Raw genomic sequence first — 21,995 nt, forward strand, 5'->3', positions numbered from 1 at the left:
GGTTTTGTTCCAAAATAATGCCTGCAACTCCTTTTGTTGAGAAAAGTGCTTTTTATTTGTTCCTTCTGTTAAATACATTTATGTCAAAAGTTTGAAATAATTACATGGGTTGGGGCGGGGGGATGTGTTTTGGATATATTGCTTTTATTTATTGTTGTCCAATAGGTGATGGTTCAGTCTGAATTCACTGAATAACACATCTCTGCTCAGTGGGAGTTTGGGGAAATTCCTCATTTTCTTTGCTGTCATTGGCAGTTTTCTGTTCCTCCTTTGTGGCTGAAACAGGTGCCAAGTGATTGATCACTTCCTGCAGAATATCCTTGCTTTCACTTGGAGGAAGATTGCTGAAATAATACTGAGGAACCAGCTCTGCAAATCTGGGGAGGAAATCACACAAAACATCATTCATTTCTAACTGAATTTTGAAATAATTTGAATAATTACTTCCAGGCGTATCTAAAAGAAGCTATAAAGTTGGTATTTCAACCCAAAACTCTGCAAGAATCCAGGGCTCTCTGCAAGATGTAGTAGGAGGAGTTGGTGCTTTCAGTAGCCTTGCACTGAAAATCCTCACCTGCACTTAAGGTGCAATGCAGTTCCCAGTGCTGCAGGCTGCATTAAATAGGAATTTCCCTGCTTTAGAGCAGAGTGGTTCAGTAACATTATGAAAAAAGGTCTCCTAGGAACGTGGGAAATGGAAGAGATGGGAGAGTGAAATGTAAATTCCTTGTGTAAAGAGATTTCTGCAGAAGGAAGACTCTGGTCTCTCCCTGAATCCGGAAATTGTCCATGATTCAGCTGTCTGGGTACAGAAAATACATTAAGAAGAGCATTTGCTGGAAAATAGGTTTTCAGAGAATAAAAACCTTTCCAGCTGGATTCATATGTGAGTACACTGCTCTGTTAACTGATTTTTTTATATATATATATTTTACTTTGTAAGAAACTTCTGCAGCTCATAATGTGGGATTTTTCAATTAATTACAGTTACAGTGGCAGCTATTGAGAATAGTGAGGGCCTGAGATCACAGATCTTCCCTTTTTACTATTTTTCCTCTTCCCAAAGTGATGATTTTGTGGATTTAGGAGTGAAGGAGCATTTGCATGAGAGTTCACTTACAGATGGGGGGAGATCTCGGAGACAACTCGGATGGAATTGCCCTCTGAGATGCTGAACTCGTGGAATAAAACCCACTCTGGAATCCTCCTGGTGTTGTAATAGGATGAGAAGGGATGGAGCTGGGCCACTTGTTTGTGTGTCAGCATTAAGTAGTTCCCTGAGCCATCCACATCACGAGCAATCTGAAAAAAAAACCAAAAAAAATCCAATGTGGAGAGTTACCCATTATTTAATTGATCGGTGCCTATCAGATTTAAACCAGAAATTAAAATTTCCTCCAGATACTTTCCACTGGAACCTCTTCCCAAGTTTGTGTGGGAAAGCTTGGGGCTGGATGCCATGAAATGAGATTTAAAGAGAATGTTGACCTGTGTATTTGAAAGGAAGCTGCAACAAATAAGTGTAAAAGTACCTGAGTTTGGCTTTGAAGGGTCTGTGTGAAAAGATACAGGGATGTATTTAGCTTATATACTGTATTTCATAGACTTTTAAATGCAGTGTGCCAGGCCGTGAAATGTGCAGCTGGGAGAGGTCATTTTTGTGTTGAGCTGGAGCACAGGGATGTGAAGGAAAGCCTGGGGACTGGAGTGGGAATAAATCAATCTACTTTACATTTACAATTACTGTTAGAGTACCTTCCTGAGATGAGGCAAGCTGGCTGTTACACGCACCTAAATATATCCAAGGCATTTCTCTATTTCCAGGCAATTTTCACCTTCAAAAAGGAAATAATTCCTGAGCGAATATTGCAAGTTCAAGGGGTTTCTTGAGGTGAAAGGGTTCTTTGAGTGAAAGGCATGTTGGCAGTTTTCTTATTGCCCTGGAGAGTGTGAACTCCATGCAGTGAGAGATGAACCCCAGAGAAAATGCTGAAATGGGCAGAAGTGTTTGATACGCTGGGAACAAAATGGCTTTTATCCTTTCTGGTGATCAAGGGATTTCACTAATGAACTTAAGTTTTCTGAAAGCATTCTACATAATTTAACAGCGCAGGAAGATGAAGCCACAGTGCTTTTCCTTACATGCATGAAGTAACCAGATAAAAGAGCTTTCTTAATGCTCAGTAGATTTTCTTCTGATCCAAAGTCTGCTCGTGAAATGGGAAGTTCAATGCGCTTCATGATCTCCACCAGCTCGGCTCTGATCACCTCTGCCATGCTCAGAGCAGAGCAGCTCAGGAAATTATCACGGCACCAGTTCTCACTGCTGAAGTCTGTGGGGAAAAAAAACAACAAAACAATGTTTTGGCTTAAAGCAGAACCTCGCTGATGGGTGCTGCTGTGTGAAATAAATGCTCTTGCACTGCTGCAGATGATACCCAAACCTCTGGTAATGAGCCATGCAGACTGCTTAGGCTCAGCTCACAAAGTAAGTGGGCAAAACTTGATGTCCTCACTTCGTTTTATAGAATTGCAGCTATTTCTTCCTGAATCAAATCCCTCCTTTGCCCAGTTACAACTAAAGCTTCCCAGAGAACGAGTAGCAGTTGCATTTTTCAGGCCTTAGGAGATGGAGCTGAAATCACACCTGAAGTGCTGGTGCTGATCCTGCACTCTGGTAAAGGGCTGCTTCTGGAGCTCCCTTCAGCATTCCACAAGACTGAACAGGAAACAATCCTGCTTTCCTGTCTCAGGTTTTTACTCAGTGTGTGCAAATTTATCCCTCTGCTGTCTGAGCGCTGGACTGGGGCTAAATGAACCGGAGCAGGAAAATGCAGTGAAGAGCTTCTGCTGCTCTGCAGTCTCCTGCCTTTTATTTGTGTTCCTGCAAATGCGGGCTTTACTGCTTCCCATTTTTCCCTTAAATTTTTCTTTCAGCTCACAGCTATCAAGAACCCACCAGAATTGTTGGGCTGTTGGAGGAATCGAGGCTCTCCTCAACAGCTTCTATTCATCCAAAACTTGGATTTCGTGCTTCTACAGGAGGAACCATAATTCTGGTTTTGCACAGTGTCACTTCAAATGACACTTGGGACAGTGGTTATGGATCCCTGTTGGGTAAGAGATGCTGTCCTAGGACGTTTTTAATTAATTAGCAAATTAATATTCATCAGCAACAGCTACTCCCATAGGTTTCTCCCTGCGTATCAGCAATTCTAGAAGGAATCACCGGATTTTGGGGGTTGTTTTTTCCTCAGACCGGTCCCAGTGTGCTTGATTTTGGCTCGGGCACACTTGCCTGGCTGTGTGGGGCTGGCAGGGGCTGCCTTGAAGGCGTTGAAGACGTTGATGAGGGTGAAGTGATCTCCTGCCGGGTGGGAGAAGCGGTGCCAGCGCGTCCGAGCGATGTCCTCGGTGCCAGGAGCGGCGTGCAGGAAGCAGCTGGGAGCTGGGGAGAGACCCAAGCCAGGGGTGAAAACACAGAGGTGCACAGAGGTCACAAATTTGCACAAACCCTCACTGCTGTTTCTGGGTTCTCCCTCCCTCAGTTGCCTTTAACCCCCGGAATTGGATGGGTGCTGAGGAAATGAACCTGCTGCATTCATTGAGGGTTTGTTTTGTGGCTGTTTTTTCGGGTTTGTGTAGTTAATGTGTGCTGCAAACACAAAAGAGCAGCTTTCTCCCAGGCTGATGCCAAAAAAGCTTCCTAATCTCACAACCTAATTTAGCCAGAATCCAACAAATGGTTTCTTTATTATAAAAAGACATCTTCTGATTTAACACCTTAATTTGCCCCTCTGTGTTGAAATCTGTGCTTTCCAGTGCATTTTACTTTTGAGTCTTTTCAGATGATTGAGATTTTCTAAAATTGAATTGTGCCTATGCTCAATCATTTACATTTGTCACTGTACTTAAAAAGAACTACCACAAGTTAAAAATCAACCCAGTCTGGGCATAAAAAGTTGTCCTACAAGAAGAACAACTCATGCAGCTTGATATCCTGTGGTTCATGTGTTTGCTGCCCAAAACTCCAAGGTTATATCAGTTTTATAAAATATTTGAAGCAGAGAGACAAGATCACAGAGTAACTCTCTGTAGGTAACAGTTCCATGTTGTTTTTTTAAATTAGAACTTCCTTTATTTTGCTGCACTGAGCTGTAACAAATGTAGATTAATAAAGTTTCATTTTGAAGGGATGTTTCTGACCAAAGGAGAGAAGCCAATGGGCAGCTGAAGCCTGGAAATGGAACTCTCTGTGGGAATTCTTTACTTAGCTTTCATTGTATCCCTACAGTTAAGACTTGAACAGCCAGATGTACGAATTTACTTGAAATAAGCAGGATGAGAATAACAAAAATTTGTTTTTGTGGGTAGATTTGGGAAGAGTCTGGATTGGGCAGGTGGCGCAAGGCGTGCAGGTGAGAGCTGACCCAGGAGTACCTGTGACCATGGCTGCAATGGTGAGCATCTCATCCACACACTCAAATTCACACGAAGCCAGCAGTGACTTGGACAGCTGAGGATCCAGGGGGAATTCTGACATGATAATCCCAAATTCAGAGAGGTTTCCGTCGTTATCCAGCGCTGCCAGATAATCCAGATCTTCCAAAGCCTGCATCAGGCTTTCAGGAGCTGAGGAAAAGGGAAGAGAATTCCAGCTCTTGAGTGGCTACACAGGAATCAATGTCTGAACTCTCATTAGAATATTTCAGCTGTGGGGAAATGATGCTTCTTTTATTTGACAGAGATCAAGAACAAAAAGTAAGGGACGGACGAAAGGCTGAGAAAATTCTGGAGGAAGAAAATAAGAGGTAACAATCATAGAGCTGCAAATCGCTTTGTGATACTTGTTATGTCAGAACAATTTTTGTCAAAAGCCCAGACACAACCCTCAGTAGTGTGCTAGCCTCTAGACTCTGCCAAAACTGCTTCCATTATTGGCAATTTTCAGGTGGGTTTTTTGTGTTCATTCTTTTTTGAGAGGGGTGGTCACATTCGATATTCTGATATTTACAGAAGTTATAACTGTTATTCTCGCAGGTATTTGGAGTTCTCTTGGTTGCGTTTTTAATTTATTAATTTTTTTTTAATGTAGGTTCTTGTGATGGCAGAAGAAAAATGGGAATGCACTAAAAGAAAATCTCTCCCTAGAAATTTGTTCTCCCTTCAGTTTTCTCTTAGTGTGGGTTATAACCTCCATAGGTAGAAGTGAGGACGGTGAGGCAGCAAAAATGATAAGGGAATACAGGAAAATGTCCTGAGAGGAGAGGATTAAGCAAATCCACACTTAAAATGAGAACTTGAGCAGGTCTGTAGGAAACCCAATGGTGATAAAAGGTCAAACAAGCCTAGAAGAGCTTTCTGTGGCTCCAGTTCTGGGGGTCGAGCAAGGGAACCTCAAGGTGAAGTTGTCAGAACTACACTCCAAAAAATTGATTGCCAGAGCGTGAAAGACACAGGTGGAAATGTGGGAAAACTCCTGAAGTGTGAAGGTTTTTAAGGTTCTCTCCTCCCAGCTCTTTTCCAAGGCAGATTTCTATTCCTTACACTGCAAGGTCAGTATCTTTCATGGGTACCAGGCCATTTATGTCCACAACAGCTCTCCAACCACTGCAGCAACTTTCTCCTTACTCCAGCCTGAGGATCTGGTTGATGTTTTCTCAGTTTTAGGGATAACAAGGTAAATTCCAGTCCCCTTGAAGCTGGTGCAGAAATTCCACTGCAGCAGGACGTGGCTTCATCCCCAGCTGCTCTGGCCATTTGTCAGCTTCTGTGGGCTGCTGTCAATCTGTGTATTAATGGGGAAAAAATTCCCTAAATAAAATAAAATAACCAGAACCACAGCTGACCACACAGGCAGGGGGTGTATTTGCATTTGGATCTTCATTAGTAGGTGCCTAGAAATAATTTCTTGCATTCATTAAGGGTGGGAGTGTGTATGGCATCACCAAGACCAAAAGCAAAGCAAGGCTGTAATTAGCTGCTAGGTCACATTTAGCCACACTTTTCCTACATATTCTGCAAGAAAAACTTGAGGTCAGGTTTTGTGTGATCTGTTTATTGCCATCTCTCTGTAACTAAAATGTAGTCAAGGTAAAAGTAAAATGGGAAGCAAACAAGCACCTGCTGGTTTTAACCTCATTCTATTATGTCTGAAGGGGAAAAATAGTTTATTAATTCCCCTTATATGAGCTTTTCCAGAAGTTCTCCAGCATCTAAATCTGCTAATGTGACTTCAGTTAAGTTTAAAACACCCGGTTTTCGGACAATTTCTCTCAGGAACCCGTAAACTCATTTTAAAACTCTGGACCTGCCTCATTTCAATCCCAAGAGTTCTTTCCCTCTGCCTGTACAATTCTATCTAGAGAGAACATTAGTTATAAGAAATGTGGGGTTTAATGGGGTAAACGATGAAAAAGCTGAAGCATCTGAGAAGAAAATACTCTGGAGTTTTAGAGGAATGAGAAGTAGCAGCTGATGATGAACACCAGTCAGTGACAGGAAATAAAAATCAGTGATTGAAAACACAGGGAGAGTAGAAGGGTCATTCAGGTGTGCAGTAATTACTAGGAGATCATGGAAAGCTATTTTCCAGAAGTCAACAAAGTGGTTAGTGCTAGAGCTCACAAAATACATGGTTATACGGCAGCCAATTTCAACCCCCTGATAGCATCAGTAATTTGCATTTTTATGCCCTAGAGTTACTTGTCTTGAGATTTATAAGCACAAATTACTTCCCTGTCTTGCCATGAGTGTTCTGGAAAAAAAAAAAAAAAAAAAAAAAAAAAAAAGATTCCTGGAGTTTTATTGCTCTAAAAAGGATGAGACAGTAAAGGTGGATTAGAGCAGGTGAAGGAACAGGAAAAAAGCAAAATTAAAAAACCAGAGTAGGGTTTTTTAGGGCTTCTTGCCAGCACCAGCCACTGCTGCCTGGAGGTGTGAACCACGAAGATTTGTGACTCTGCTGCTTTCACAGGACCGAAGTTCAAAAAACCTCTCAAGATGTGCCTTGCGCTTTCCACAAGAAGCTGTCACATCCCTGGAATTTGAAAAGGTATTTCCTAATCTGATATTTTCTTTCCTTGCTCTGTGTTTGGCTGCTCAAGACTGGGTTGCTCTGGACTCATTTCAGGAAATCTGACCAGTTTGATGTAAATACAGATCCTGCTTTTGATCCTTCTTAGGCTTAGTAGAGCAAATAAACAAATTAACATTATTCTTAGCACTGGAATGGCTCAGCTGAGAGTTTCGAGCTTCTTAAAACGATATTCTTGGTTTCATATTTTTGTAACTTTGATGTGAACAGAGTAAATTCTGTCTCTAAAGGCAGGTGCTCCTGTAGTCTTCAGTACCACATCCCATTTGGCTGAAATGCAAGTGCTCGAGGTGTGAGCAAATAAATTCAAATTCAAATTGTTGCATTAGGAAGCGAGTGATTTAGGGACTTGGTCAAAATTCTGTAATAAGTGGATATTGGAGGCAGGAATGAAACTTCAGTTTCATGATTTCTAACAGTCCATTTAGCTGCTCTCCTTCTCCTTCCATAGGAATAACTTAAAAAGTTGGAGCTGTCGTGGATGGCAGGCGAAGGGATGTTGTCTTTAAGGGCTGATGCTCTGCCTGGCACACACCAGAGGTTCTGCAGGTTCTGTTGGGCTGAAGAGCAGAAAGAACTGCCAAAGTAGTTACTGCAGGGAGAACAGTCCTGGGGAGAGGTGTTTGCTGTTCCTGACCTTGCTCCTTGGACAGCAAACCGAAAATATGGACGAGCCTACGCCAAGTTTTCCTCAAATTATTGCGAAGATTTTTCTTCAAGCACAGGTTTCTCTGTGCGGGTTTCCTCCTGCTTCTCTTTTCCCCGCTGTACCTTCTGAGTCAGGATTTTTTTATATTTCTGTTTTGCTCTGAAGCCATCAGTTCTATAACTATTATTTTGAAATGATTGCTGATCATTAAAAATTGCTTTCCCAAACTCATACTTTGCAGTGTTTCCATTCCCCCTCATGCTGCTTCATCACTCCTCCAGGACAGGGCCTGACCTGCCTTGTCCTGACAGAATATACTGGGTAATGTCTGCACACATCATTTAATTGATGAAATCCAGAATTCAAAACATCAAAGAATTCACAAGTAAATTTAAGCTCATAAATCTGCCCTGAAGCCATCTCTGTTGAGCAGACAATGGTGCATTGAGTTTCTGTCTGGCAGTCTCCAGTGAAAAATATGCCAACGATTTATTTTCCTGTAACAATTTGAAATTATATAAGTTTATACAACTCTTGTTATTCTGGGTTTTCTAGAGATATACTCCCCATGGAGTTGTAGAGGCATAGCTCTCAAATGTCATGGTCATGACCATCGACACATCATTTAATCTGAAATGGTATAGGGAAATTCTGAATTAATGCAGAATCTGCAAATGCTTTCCCCTTGATTCCACAGAGAAAGTTTACATGGCTTCATCCTTATGATGATTTGCTCAGTTTAAATAAGGATTTGCCAGTGATTTACGAAAGTACTCAAATCTTGCTGCAATCTGTGGGACTGGAATTCTTTAGTGCCACTATAAACCCCAGCAAAGATCTGTCTGATTAACTGATCAAAATGTAAACTCATCCCTGTTTTAGGGGCTCAGGAATCCCACGAACGCACTTCAGAGCTGCAGTGCCAGATTCATTTTCCTCTGGCTCGTGAATTCCAGAAAGAGAAACAAGCTCTGCTGCATTCGCTCCTCTCGATTATGGCATGAATTAAATACAGCAGCTGTAAGCCTGACATGTTTGTTGCTTTTATAATGCAGTAATGAGTCAGACTTAATCCAGGCTTTTATTCCTCCTCAAAGAGAGGCAGGGGGAAAAAAAAAAAAAAAAAAAAAATCCCTTGTGCACGTTGTTGCTGAGCAGGAATGAAATGTTTTACTGATGTAATTTTTGTTTCTTATCTGCTGCATGTTCTCCACATGCAGGAAGCAGATTGAGGAGTACTTCTTGCTATGGATTTCAGTGTCCTCCTGGTTTGTTTGTTCACCAGTTCACGCCTGTGTCTTACTCTGTCATCTCAGTGGAAACTTGATTTTGTTTGGGAGAAATTCACCTAAAACCTCTAAAGCCTCCCTGTGTTTCAACTGCACGGACGAGATGTTTGTTGGACAGAAACAGTGCAGAGGGAAGCCCGTGGCACACAGGAGATGCTGCAATGTTTTAACTCCTTTTACTCAAAGGGAACTCAGCTCCAAGGAGGTGAGGAGTGGTCAAAACCCACGGCAGGGCCAAGGAATTGGATGATCTTTAAGGTCCAAAGCCATTCTGGGGCTGTGCACGTGAAAGCCTGACGTGTTTGGAGCTCTGTGAGCTGGTCTAAGACAAGAACTGGGTCCCCTGACAAATTCCTCCCTTTGGTGTTCCAGTTTCTTTCAGAGAATTCCGCAGCAGGCGCTTCAGCGTCGCTGCTCTGGCGGTGGGAGCTTTGCACTCATCTCTGGAGGATTGTGTAGGGATCAGCCCAGGTGCTGGTAGGAACAAAAGTTCACTGCCTGCTCCAGCGTGGAAAGAAAGGCAAGGTGTGATGTGTCCTGGGTAAAGGAGGAGCTGTGCTGGATCAGGAAATGTTTCATTGTGCAGGGCGGGAAGCAGACAAGGAAATTGGGCAGACTTTCTCCTCTCCTTTCAGAGCACCCCCGCAGTGTTTGTGGCATTTTTCTTTTGTTCCAGCAGTTTGTCCAACATTCCTCCCACTCTTTAGTCATTCCTAAAACTGTTCTATACTAATACCTGCCCCTGACACTCTTGGTCTAGTCAGCAAAAGCTTTGTCATATTTAATATCCACCCAAGTAAAGCCTTTACAAATGCCTTCACAATTTTTTTACACATCAGGGCAATGCTTTCTCCAGCTGTGTTATCCAAAAATACAGCCAAAACTCAGAATTCCTGCATCTGTGAAACCCTCATGTGCCTCTAGCACTTCATTCTCTCTGAATGCTGTCCCCCACTGTGCTTTTAAATCCAAAAATGCTGAATGCTTTCCCTCATATAATCTTACTAATTCCTTCTACAGTTCAAGACCAACTTCCCTCATCTCTAGAAAAACCACTAATATGTTTTAGCATACATATTTTTAATGCTAAAATACATTTTCAATAAGAGTGGGAGCAAACTCTATTCCATAAACATTTTCCATGCAGATTTTGTGGATTCAGCGCAGGAGATGCCGCTCACAAGGCCAAAATTCTCCAGTTCTCATTGGATTTGAATTAATTACCATCAGTCTGGCCGTGTTTTTTCTTATTTGTTTTAGGCATGTTTCTGCCAAACCGGCACGCAAGGGAAAAAGTAGAATCAATTTTTCTTTATAATTCCATTTAACTGTCTATTGCAACGCCCAACAGTGAGAATTAACACTTTATTACTGATTAATCACAGTGAATAACACATAGAAGTGGCCATCCCAGTTTTGTGTATGTGCACGAGGAAAGGCAAGGTAATATAGGAATATAGGATAATATATTTCCCTGTTTGCATTGGAAAATTATCATGAATGAAGCAATTCCCAAACCAATGAAATCAGGGCTATTTCCCTCACTTTAATGCGTTTCAAAGCAACAGCAGAATCTGCAGTGACACTTGGGTTTTGTGATAAGCCAGAAAAGAGGAAAATATCCTTCTGCAGAAAAACACCTAAATTATGAAATCGGGGCAAATAAAAGGCGACTTCCTTCACAGCCTTACCTCAAAATTCAATGTCTTCTCTGCCTCATATTGAAAGGGTAGGTGGGTTTATTTTATAAGGAATATTGTCCTTAAGAACAGCCCGTTGTAAATTTGAGGTGGGAGATGCTGGAGGATAAGGAGGAAGCTCAGTTCCTCCACACAGGTCCCCAGGTAACAACAGTGGTTTATTTGGGTAGTAAACTTTTGATTAAAGGAATGTAATGTGTTTTTTGGCTATCTGTACAGTGCCTTGTACAACAGAGCACAAATTTTCTTTGTGGGTTACAGGAGAATAATGTGTTACCTAGATGAGAAAATACTTGGAGTATTGATTTTTTAAAAAAAATTTTTTTTTTTTTTTTTACATTCCTGTTCCATGCAGATACTTTATGGTCTTTTTTCTAAGTGCTATTGAGCTGAGAACTGCTGTAGCAGGTGAGTAGGAAAAGCAGGTTTTATTACAAGTCCTTCAATAAAAAAACAGTCCTGTGAGCGACAGGGCAAAATTAACCTGGAAATAACTGCCAAACTAATAATAAAAATGCGACAAATTGGTGCATCCCCTCACCTGGGCTGCTGATGAAGTCACAGTGTGAAAAACCTGCGATGTCCATCCTCTTCAGGAACAGGACCAAGCTGGTGAGGTTGGATTCCTGAACTTTAGCTGGGATTTCTGCCTTCATTTCCCTGTGCGTAAATTCTTCAGGATACAAGCAGAAGATTTTCCCTGGAAGAGAATTCAGGAGAATTACCTTTTTTAAAATGCTTCTTCCTTGTGTTGCCATGTTGATTGTATTAATAAATTGAGCTAATGGATTTAAATTTTGAGCTAATATTTCTACCTGATGGAGACATGCCCAGAATTTGTTTATGCACCTCTGCTTGACTTTGGCTGATAGGCTGGGTTAGAACAGAGTCTGCTCTGATTCTAGGATTGTACACCTTCAAATGAAAGAGATATCAAGCATCAGATAAGTACACAAGGGCTGCAAAAATATGAATGGTCTGTACTGAATTTCTCTCTAGGTCATTTTACAGAAAGGGTAGGAACAGATTTCATTTTCTTTTGTTTCCAGCAGCTTGGAAATGAGAGCACTCAGCACCCTGACAAACTGACAGATGTTTTGCAGTCACTCTAAGTGTGCTCTGAGATAAATGTCCTTTTTTTTTTTTTCATGAGGAAATGTACCTTACTAAAGCAGAAAATGTTAACATCGAGAAAAACATCAAAAAATATTATTTATTTCTTCCAATGGCAGAATCCCAACATTTTCTGATAGCATTCTGCTCCCTAACTCCAGAATTTTGTCCTCATACTGAAATTACAGGAGATGAGGGCTGTGTTAGGGATAGGTCATGCCATGATTTATATTTTTTTCTTACTGATGATCTATTTTGATTCAGTTGGGAAGCTGATTCGCTCCCCGCTCTGGCCACGGGCTGTAGTGTCCAGCAAGACATAAAACTGCCTGGATAAGGCAGCTCCTGCCACCTGAGCCAACTCTATCTGCTTTGAGCAGGGTTTTCATAACAAAAAATAAAATATCCTTCAGTGCAGAGCAGAGATTTCTCTTCCTGCAGGTGAATAATTGCTGATCTATCCCAGCTGCAAGGCTCAGGTGGGATTTTGCTCTGCACTGAACTTTTCAGCTGACTCTGAGCCACAGGGACTGGGTGGGAATTTGAACCGGTGAGGGAGGAATGTCGTCACTAAACGAAATCATGGAATCAAAGGGAAAAATTGCATCGCAGATAGAGGTGAGGTGATAGATACCAGGGCTGCTGGATCGGTTTTGTTCCTTTTGCTTTGCGTTTTAAATTCACAACATTTTTAATTCGTTGAATTGTACTTTGGGCTTCAGGTTACCATAGGAGTGAAATTCATTTCTGCCATCCAAGAAATCAGCAGTTGTACGAATAAGTTTAAGAAATAAGCACGTTCTAATTGAAAACTGCTTTTAGTCGCTTCTTCCTTGCACAAAAAACTAATTTTTTTTATAGCTTGCCTTGAGACTGAGTTAGTTTATAATTCCCAGTTAAAAACCTTTTAACATGACAGATTTTTGCAACGGAAATGAAAGGTACTGGTAGTTCACAAGCTTCTCCCTGAACTACCTGCAAGGCCAATCAGGATCAATGATCCCTGCTCCAGAATTTTAGGAACACTTCAACAACAATTTTGTTTATTCCACCCTGTATTACAGAAAGGAAATGTATTGCATTGCTTCTTTTTCCTGCTACTGGAAGTTTTATTTTAGCCAGGACAGTTACAAAACCTGGAGTAATGGAGCTCTCCAGTCCATGTTCCTACACAGTTACTCATCCCTTATATCAGTTTTGTAGAATTTAAAAAATAAATTAAAAAAAATTAGGGTTTTTTGGTTTTGGTTTTTTTGGTTTTTTTTGGGGGGGGGCGTTGTTTGTTGGGTTTTTTTGGTTGGTTTGGTTTGGGGTGGTTTTTTTTAATTTGTTTTGGGTGGTTTATTTGTGGTGTTGTTCCTGGTTTGGGGTTTTTTTGCAGCTGCATTAATCGTTCCAAGGCCGGAAACCAAGAAATGAGGCCAAACATAGAAAAGAACTGGAAATGTTAAGTATTAATTAGAGAAATTGCAGCATTTGGAGGTACCTGGATGGGAGCACATGTCCAGGAGGAGCACAGGCAGCTCGAAAAAATAGATATTCCCTGTGTGAGCAATTACTAGATCATTGAATAAGGGATGAGAATAATCTCTTAAACCAGGAGATCTACCAATAGGTGCCTAAGAAATGATTATATTTTGCTTTATGTATAAAATACTGAAGAGAGATTTTTGACTGATAGGCCAGAACTCAGGTGAGATGCATTTTGCAAACAATCTGTCATTGGTGTGGTGCCCAAATGAATGGCAGTTTCAACTGGAAGCACTCATGTGGCTTTAGAAACTTCAAAAAACTGATTTCTGGTTGAATTTGGGAAGTAGCTGTGATTTCTTGCTTGGTTTTCACGTGAGATGTCCATGAAAATGATTTAAACTCAATTAATTTGCATGTTTAAAATACCATAGAACCTGTGCTGTGAAAGAAGAGGAAACCATGTGACCCTCCAGAGACTAATTGCATTAATCTGAGCTGCACAATTCCCTTTCCCCTGCCCCAAAGAATCCCTTTTGCAGGGTTTGTTTCTGACAAAGTGCTTCTGGTTCCCTTCACTGACCTTTCTTGTCTCCACACCGACATCGATGACAAAAGTCAGGTTTTTAGTCCAGATCAGAGATTCTCCAGAGCTGGTGGTGAGCAGCACTTTCCTCCTGTATTTTTTGCCATGTTTCTGCTTGTCTTGGGTTAGTTTGGGAGTCGGGTCTTGTTTGGTGGGGTATAAAGGAATGGGGATGAGTTTTCCAAGGTCAGGGTTTAAATTGGATTGTTCCTGCCTGATCATCTGATAAGCTTTTTCAATTTCCTGTAATCAAGAGAAATATGGTTTTTTCCTCATGAAATTATTACATTCTTAGTCCAATTGCAACACCTTAAATGATCAAAATATGCAGAAACCCCCCTGCTTTCCCTTTATTATTATATTTAAGGAGATATAGGTATTGTAAGGGTTTGAACTTTTTTCCCCTAATGATTCATAAAATCTATGGAGATTTAATAAAGTCAATAAAATATCCTTAACTTTTGTTGACAGAACATCATCTTTAAAATAATTCACAAATCCAGAGGTTGGAGATGATTTTTTAAAAGCTTTTTGTTGTTGTTTTAGTTTTTTGTTGTTGGGGGGAGTTAATAAGAAACCATTTAAGTTCTGCAGGATTTTTTGAAAGGCACACAAAAATAATTCATGGGCTTGCTCAGTCTGAAAGGGAATTTTTTTAAAAGCATTTTTATTAGCAAACGTTTTGCAAAATTGAAAAGCCAGACTGAGTTTCTCTTCGAGAGTGACACCACATTTCCAGTAGTTATAGTTTGAAAATGCTCCATAAAAAATTGTTATAGAGATACAAGAATGACATCTAATAGCAAGGCTGGCAGCAGGGCAGCTCATAAATCCTGATGTTCCTGGTTAATTCCTATTTTTGTTTAGTTTAAAAGGCCGTTGAGTGCTTGGGAACAGTGAACCATTACCGAGATGAAACTTTAAATCACAGTTAAACAAGAATTCATGGGATGTTGTGGTTTGTAACGAGTGCTCTGTTCATTGTGCGGGAGAAAAATGAGTGATCTCTTCTTGGCAAGAAAGAAATTCCTGTTTTAGCTTTGTGGGGAATTTACCTGTCAGAAAAACCCTTTTAGGCAGAGATAAAACTTTCTTCCCAACCTTTTGAAATGGAAAGATGTGTATTTTCTCTCTGACATTATCTATTGTAAATATGGGTGCTAACACAGAGAATTTATTACTTTATCATTTGTAAAAGTTGCATCTATAAGGTTTAAAGCAGATTATTAACATTATTAAAAGTGTTTCATATCCATCCCCCCTTTAGCAGTGAAAAGCAGCAAACATTACCTGGATAGTTTATGGTAAATTATCTTTGCTTGTGCAAATCATTATTTCCGGGTGACTTTGTTGTTCTAAAACAGATTTAATGACACAGAGTGGAAGATTGGGTATTGCTATCAGGAAAATAATCATAAATGTTGAAATATTTATTTGATTTTGACAGCTACAAAGGACCTGCTGGTGCGGGGAATTTGGGGACTCACTGCTGTCCACAGAAATTCAAAGGCGTCACTCTTTGGAATGGCCAAGCCCATGCACATTCCTGGATTTTCTGTCACGCCTCTGGAGTGACATTTTCCTCCTGCTCTTGTGCGCACAATTGGTTGGGAAGAAGAATCCAAATGGAAAAATCTCTTTGGGAGGTTTAAGGTAAAAAACATTCCTGTGCAGTAGGACGTTGATGGAGACTGGGCCTGTGTCTGTTCCCACAGAACAGGGATAACACAAGCTCTGGGATGCCCAATGCCAGGACAGGCTGCAATGTATTAAATCCCTGCCCTTGTGTCCTGTGCCCCTGTGTGCTGCTCTTCCAGCTTTTTCCACCACACCACAAGGATGTGATGCCACAAGGATGGTGGCCTTTCTTTAAACCTACAGAAAATATGTATTATCCACTCAATATTTATGTGTTGTATAGATATTTTGTGCATGTAAACCACAGCGTTATGCATGCCCTGACTTCTTTGAAGGAAAACCCTGAAGCTATAAAAGCTGGCGGCACGTCTGCAGCCTTCGCTACCGGCAGCAAGGTATTTATTTATACATAAATAAAAACACGCATTTCCCGACGAAAATCAGGGCGGGAGCAGGATAATAGCTTACCTGCTCACACGCCAGGAAGATGACGATGTCCCCCTTCTCCCTGGCGTGGTGGATCTCCAGGAGCAGCCTCAGGGCAGACAGGAAGGGCTCCCTGTGGGCGCTGCAGGAGAAGACGGCCTGGGCGCGGTGCGTGCCCCGCGCTCGGATCACGGGCACGCCGCCGCAGAACCGCTGCAGGGTGCTGCAGGCGTGGGGGGCAGTGAGCAGCACCAGCCTCAGCTCCGCTCTGGCTGCCAGGACAGCTCTCAGGAGGCCAAGCAGGGCGTCTGTGGCCACGGTCCTTTCGTGCACGTCGTCCAAGACAATGACGCTGTAGCAGTTCAGGAGGGGCGTGGACATCATCTCCCTCTGGAGCACCTCATCTGTGCAGTACCTGCGACACACGCACAAAAAACTCTGCTGAATCTCTGGGACTGTTATTTTAAGAAATGAATTTGGTGTCTTGGTTCTCTCTGTTCCAACATGAAACATTTGGTAAGGAGAGCCATGGACATCATCTCCCTCTGGAGCACCTCATCTGTGCAGTGCCTGAGACACACACACAAAACTCTACTGAGTCTCTGGGACTGTTATTGTATGAAATGAATTTGGTGTCTGGGTTCTCTCTGTTCCAACAGGAAAGATTTGGTAGGAACAGGGAGTAGTTTGTAGACATATCACAGCCTCAGTTACATGTTTAAATCCTTCTTTAAGTAGCTACACACTCGATGTTATTCAATGCAGTGGCACAGTGGTGGAAAGGATGCTCCAGGCAAAAGCAGAAATACTCCTGCCCTGGAATTATCTGTTCCTCTTCCATCATGTGCCATCAACAATTCCTGAGCTAGGAATTGTTTGAGGAAAAGAAGGTGTACTTGAGGCAGAGCCAGAACCAAGATGAGCAATTAATTTATACCATAAGACACTCACTTCTGTGCCTGCTGCTGACAGTTTTCTTAAAGGATATTTTTGTTATGTTGCTCAGCAGGACCTGGAATTCTCAATGCAGGTTTTGATGGAGGAGAGGAGAGGAGAGGAGAGGAGAGGAGAGGAGAGGAGAGGAGAGGAGAGGAGAGGAGACGAGAGGAGAGGAGAGGGAGAGGAGAGGAGAGGAGAGGAGAGGAGAGGAGAGGAGAGGAGAGGAGAGGAGAGGAGAGGAGAGGAGAGGAGAGGAGAGGAGAGAGCTCATCGCAATCTAAAACTTCCATGTGAGTGGAAGAGTGACGAAGGCACCGATCTGTGTGTGCTCTGTGGTGGCCAGGACTGAGGGCATGGCCTGAAGTTGTGCCAGAGAAGATGTAGGTTGGATTTTAGGGAAAGGTTTTTCACCCAGAGGGCGCTGGCACTGCCCAGGCTCCCCAGGGAATGGGCACAGCCCGGAGGCTGCCAGAGCTCCAGGAGGGTTTGGACAAAGCTCCCAGGGATGCCCAGGGTGGGATTGTTGGGGTCTGTGCAGGGACAGGAGCTGGACTGACAATCCCTGTGAGTTCCCTTCTAACTCAGTGCACCCCGTGATTTCAAAATATCACACAACTTTACAAAGCAGCTTCGATTTTCATTCTCAAGACCTGCAGCGCTGTCAGCAGCCAACCCCTCCAGCCGCGCCTTGGCCCCAAGGCCTCCAAAGGCACCCACCTCAGGATGGTTTCGGGCGTGCAGCAGCTCTCGAAGGGCACGGAGTAGCCGACCTCGTGGCCCAGGTTGACGTCCATCTGGTCGGCCACGCGCAGGGCCAGCGCCACGGCGGCCTGGCGGAGCACCTGCGTGCACACCACGGCCCCGCGGGGCCGCAGGGCCAGGCAGTGCTCGGCACACCACTGCGGCACCTGCGGGGACGGGAAAACACCGGCAGTGAGGCGCTGGGACTGCCAGCAACCGGGATTCCAAAAACCGGGACTGCCAGCAACCGGGATTCCAACAACAGGGATTCCAATAACTGGGATTCCAACAACTGGGATTCCAATAACTGGGACTGCCAGCAACTGGGATTCCACACAACTGGGACTCCCAACAACTGGGATTCCAACAACTGGGACTGCCAGCAACTGGGATTCCAACAACTGGGATTCCAATAACTGGGACTGCCAACAACTGGGATTCCACACAACTGGGACTCCCAACAACTGGGATTCCAACAACTGGGACTGCCAGCAACTGGGATTCCAACAACTGGGAGCCCAAACAACCGGGATTCCAACAACTGTGACTCCAAACAACTGGGACTGCCAACAACTGGGATTCCAACAACTGGGATTCCAAACAACTGGGATTCCAACAACTGGGACTCCCAACAACTGGGAGTCCAAACAACCGGGATTCCAAACACCAAGGTTTCCACACAACTGGGACTCCCAACAACTGGGATTCCAAACAACCGGGATTCCAAACAACCGGGACTGCCAACAACCGGGATTCCAACAACTGAGACTGCCAACAACTGGGATTCCAAACAGCTGGGATTCCAAACAACCGGGATTCCAACAACTGGGACTCCAAACAACTGGGACTCCCAACAACTGGGACTCCCAACAACTGGGAATCCCAACAGCCGGGATTCCTTTGGCAGCCTGGGACAGCGGAATCAAGCTGAGCGCTCGCCAGCGCCTGGGAATTGCCGATGTCAACACCTGGAATTTCTTAAATTCTCAACGTGGATTAGAAGATTTATCTGGCGTAGGGATGCACCCCCACACCCGAGCAAGTGTTTCCAAATGCGGAAAAGGGGATCCAGTGACACCCCTGACTTTTACGGAGAAGCACCACAACTTTCGGTTCTTCTCTCACTGTGGACAGCGTCAGCACACGGACACTTGGTTCTTTGGAAATGTTTCTGAAAACCTGTGGCTGTTTCTATCAGCAGTTTGCCAAGTTGTCCTTCCTTGATTGCTGGATACTTAAGAAGGAGCACAGAGGTGCTCAGTGCTTTTTGGGGTGTCCTAGCCAGGTCTCAGACGCTCCTCTGGCACCTGAGCACAGCTTTGTCCTTTTGTTTGTGTATCATTTGATATTTTCTCTTTTATTAAAACCTTTGCTGTACGAAACACAACCAAGGAGCCATCTTATGATATTATCAAGCCACTCTGGAGGGTCACAGTTCAACCCTCAGGCTTGATCCATCCTCACAGGGCTCATTACATCTGGCCAGGTGTAAGCCTGTGTCAATCTGGGAATTGCTCAGCTGGGCTCAGGATGGTCGGAATTTGCTGCAGAAGGGGCAGGTGGCAGCAGGGTCACTATGAGCTCGTGCTGCTGGACCCAATGAGGTCACTGCAGTCGTGTTTGGGGCTGGCTCAGCAGCAAACCTGCTCCTGCTGTGTCAGATCCATGGGAAAAATCATATCCCGGGATTTCAGACTGGCAAACGCCACAGCCAATGTGTGTAATTTCAGATGAATTACTCTGCAAACACAAAACTGACGCTGAACTGCTCCAGGAACTTACACAGCAGCTCCCTAATTTATGTATTTACATAACATCAGCGCTGGAAAATATCCATGTGTTGTTGTTATGAGAAATTAAATTTGCAATATAGATATCATTTTAACGGATGTATTAGATCTCAAATCCTCCATTTAATCAACACCTAAACCTAGGTGCATCAGCCACATAGAATTTATTTCTCTACAGTTATATGCATTTCTAGAAACATTTAAAAAACAACCAGCGATGTGCTACATCTTATTAAGGGTTCAATAAAAATTGCCTTGTTAAAGGACAATTTAAAAGCTAACATTTCTTGGCAAGTCATTTACTATCCCACAAGTTTTTTGTGTGGAAATTACGGTCAATAACAAGGGGCAAAAACCTGGCAAACCAACAATTATTTGAGTGTGAATCATTTTTATGGGAACATAGGAATTTTCAGGGAGAGGTGTGATGTCTCTAGTTCAATATGTGATCTCCAGAAGTGTACAGAATCAAATCTGTAGGATATATGAGATGCCCTGCAACAGTAATTATCCTGCAGCTTTACCTGCAAGAAATTTTTTCCCCTGATCCCAGTCATAAACAATAATATTTTGGCCACTAGCACTAACTTAAAAATTCTTTTCTACTCACTGTGACGAGAGACCTGGGTTGTTATGTATTGTTACAGCAGAATTTCATACTCCTGACTGATATTTGTGTACTTAGACTCAGCTGAGGTCTTGGCTTCAGTGATTTCTTTTAACGTGAGTTTTGTAAAGTAATTTTGTGCTGTTGGAGAAAACATTTGCTCCTGGTTGAAGGGAAGGAAAGACCATTAATTCTCCCTGGGAAGCAGCCCTGCTGATTTCAATCCTTCACTCCCTGGGAATTTTTTTCATTTTCTCTTATGTCAAATCCCCTGCATTTCTTCCCTGATATAGCACTAATCAGAACTGAAACACAAAGTAACTGCAGATTTTTATGGGTGCTTGAAGAAAGTTATTTAAATGTTTAATATATATTAAATCTGTATTTGACCGCATTAATCTTTGTTCACCTTCTGTATTTCACTTTCCTTTTCTGGCCTTAATACTTGGATTACAATATTTTACTGACTCTGAAATTCACGCCTCATTAAATGTTCTAAAAATACTTTTAAAAAACCCCGACCAAGTCTGTTGTACTGACCTGGGAGCTCTTGCCAGTCTTTGCATCTCCTGACACAATCACAATTTGATTATGAAGCAAACTTTCCATGAAAGTACATTTTTCTTTCCATATTGGAAGCTCTTCTCTCTCTTTCATCAGCCTGTAATAACGGGAGGAGTAAGGCAAGCCATCAAAAGGATTAAGCTCTAAATCTTCTCCACAGACAAGTATTTCCTCTTCATCCCCGTCGCTGCCGTCGAGTGATTCTGAAATGCAGTGGTTCTCTGGAGAAAAGGTTAAAAACTCCATTTTTCTTACATATATTATTCCCAGCAAAAGCACATTAGTGATGGAAGGAGTCCTTTGTGGGCTGATTGATCATTTTGGCCCCCTAAACCTGAGCAAATCCATTTTTCCTCGCTCCAGGATTAGTTATTTCACAGCTCTTGGATTTAAAAGTTCAGGCTCCGTGTCCAGCTGCCTTTGTGGTCTGCTTGTCCCGCTCTGGGTGGTTTAACAACCCCGGCGAGCCTCGAGAAAATACATTTAAAAAGCAATAATCACCCCAAATCTTCCAAATGGCAGCGATGAAACCAAAAAGGGAATCTGAGCAGCTTCAGCGTCGAGTCCAGCACACCAGCCCCAGCGTTTGCTCTTGTCCAGGCTGGGGAATAATTGGGAGGAGCAGCTGAGCCTGACCTTTGTGGCTGCTGTGGGAGGCTCTGGAGCTGTGATTGCAGGGCTGGCATGTGGGAGCTAATCCCAGCACAAAGCCTGCACCCCTGGGTGCTGCAGCTACTGCCTTTGTGCTCTGCGCAGGGCTTTAGCCAGCCAGGGAGGCAGAGACTCTTTTCATGAGCTCTGTGGATGAGCCCAGAGGTGCTGGGGGGCTTTAACAGCTTTTACCACAGCTAAAATACACCAAATACATGAAAAAAAAAAAATCCCAGAGTGATGCCAGTTCTAATCCTTCAAGGGCACCAGCAGTGGCCTTGGAAGGTGGTGGAAGGAAAACATTACTGATGTAAAACAATTCCAACACTGAGGACTCAGAAGTAGCAAAACAGTTTCCTGTTCTTGGCTGAGCTGTTCTGTGAGAGAAATACTAAATAACACTTTTTATTTTAGCTCCAGTGGGAAGTTACCACCAGGGTGCTGATAATGCCCAGTTTTCGTGCTCAGTTAGGTCGTTCAGCTGCATTTGGATTCCACGTTTCCTGTGATCCTCACGGATCCCTCTGATCCACCCCGTTTGTCTGATTTCGTGCTCCACCCCTCCCCGCTTGTTCCAAACTCCCAAGCCCTGAGATCTCTGCCTCTCCCAAATGGGCCCCAAATTACTCAAAATTGCAGAAAATGTCAGGAGGGGATTGGAAGTTCAATCCCACAAAGGGTTTGTTTTGGGTTTTTTTTTGTAAAATTCATCTTAAAATAGCATGAAGGATTTTTT

At 42.9% G+C, this 21,995-nt stretch overlaps 1 protein-coding gene across 2 annotated transcripts; it reads right to left on the reverse strand.

Moving 5' to 3' along the window:
- Positions 1 to 41: 41 nt before the first annotated feature.
- Positions 42 to 21,192, reverse strand: DHX32 (DEAH-box helicase 32 (putative)). 2 transcript variants are annotated; one of them, XM_040071741.2, is made up of 11 exons: positions 20,585 to 21,192; positions 17,624 to 17,814; positions 16,010 to 16,382; positions 13,901 to 14,146; positions 11,550 to 11,649; positions 11,276 to 11,434; positions 4,441 to 4,632; positions 3,299 to 3,448; positions 2,143 to 2,333; positions 1,121 to 1,302; positions 42 to 377 (listed from the first exon to the last, which is right to left on the reverse strand). In XM_040071741.2, exons 1-11 carry the CDS (start codon positions 20,852 to 20,854, stop codon positions 185 to 187), a joined length of 2,247 nt encoding a protein of 748 aa, XP_039927675.1. In that variant the 5' UTR covers positions 20,855 to 21,192; the 3' UTR covers positions 42 to 184. The 2 variants fall into 2 exon arrangements, with proteins under 2 accessions (XP_039927675.1, XP_039927676.1); XM_040071742.2 differs by lacking the exon at positions 4,441 to 4,632.
- Between the last annotated feature and the right edge of the window lie 803 nt (positions 21,193 to 21,995).

Source organism: Hirundo rustica, chromosome 8 (assembly GCF_015227805.2).
Source record: "Hirundo rustica isolate bHirRus1 chromosome 8, bHirRus1.pri.v3, whole genome shotgun sequence".
NCBI classification, from domain to species: domain Eukaryota; kingdom Metazoa; phylum Chordata; class Aves; order Passeriformes; family Hirundinidae; genus Hirundo; species Hirundo rustica.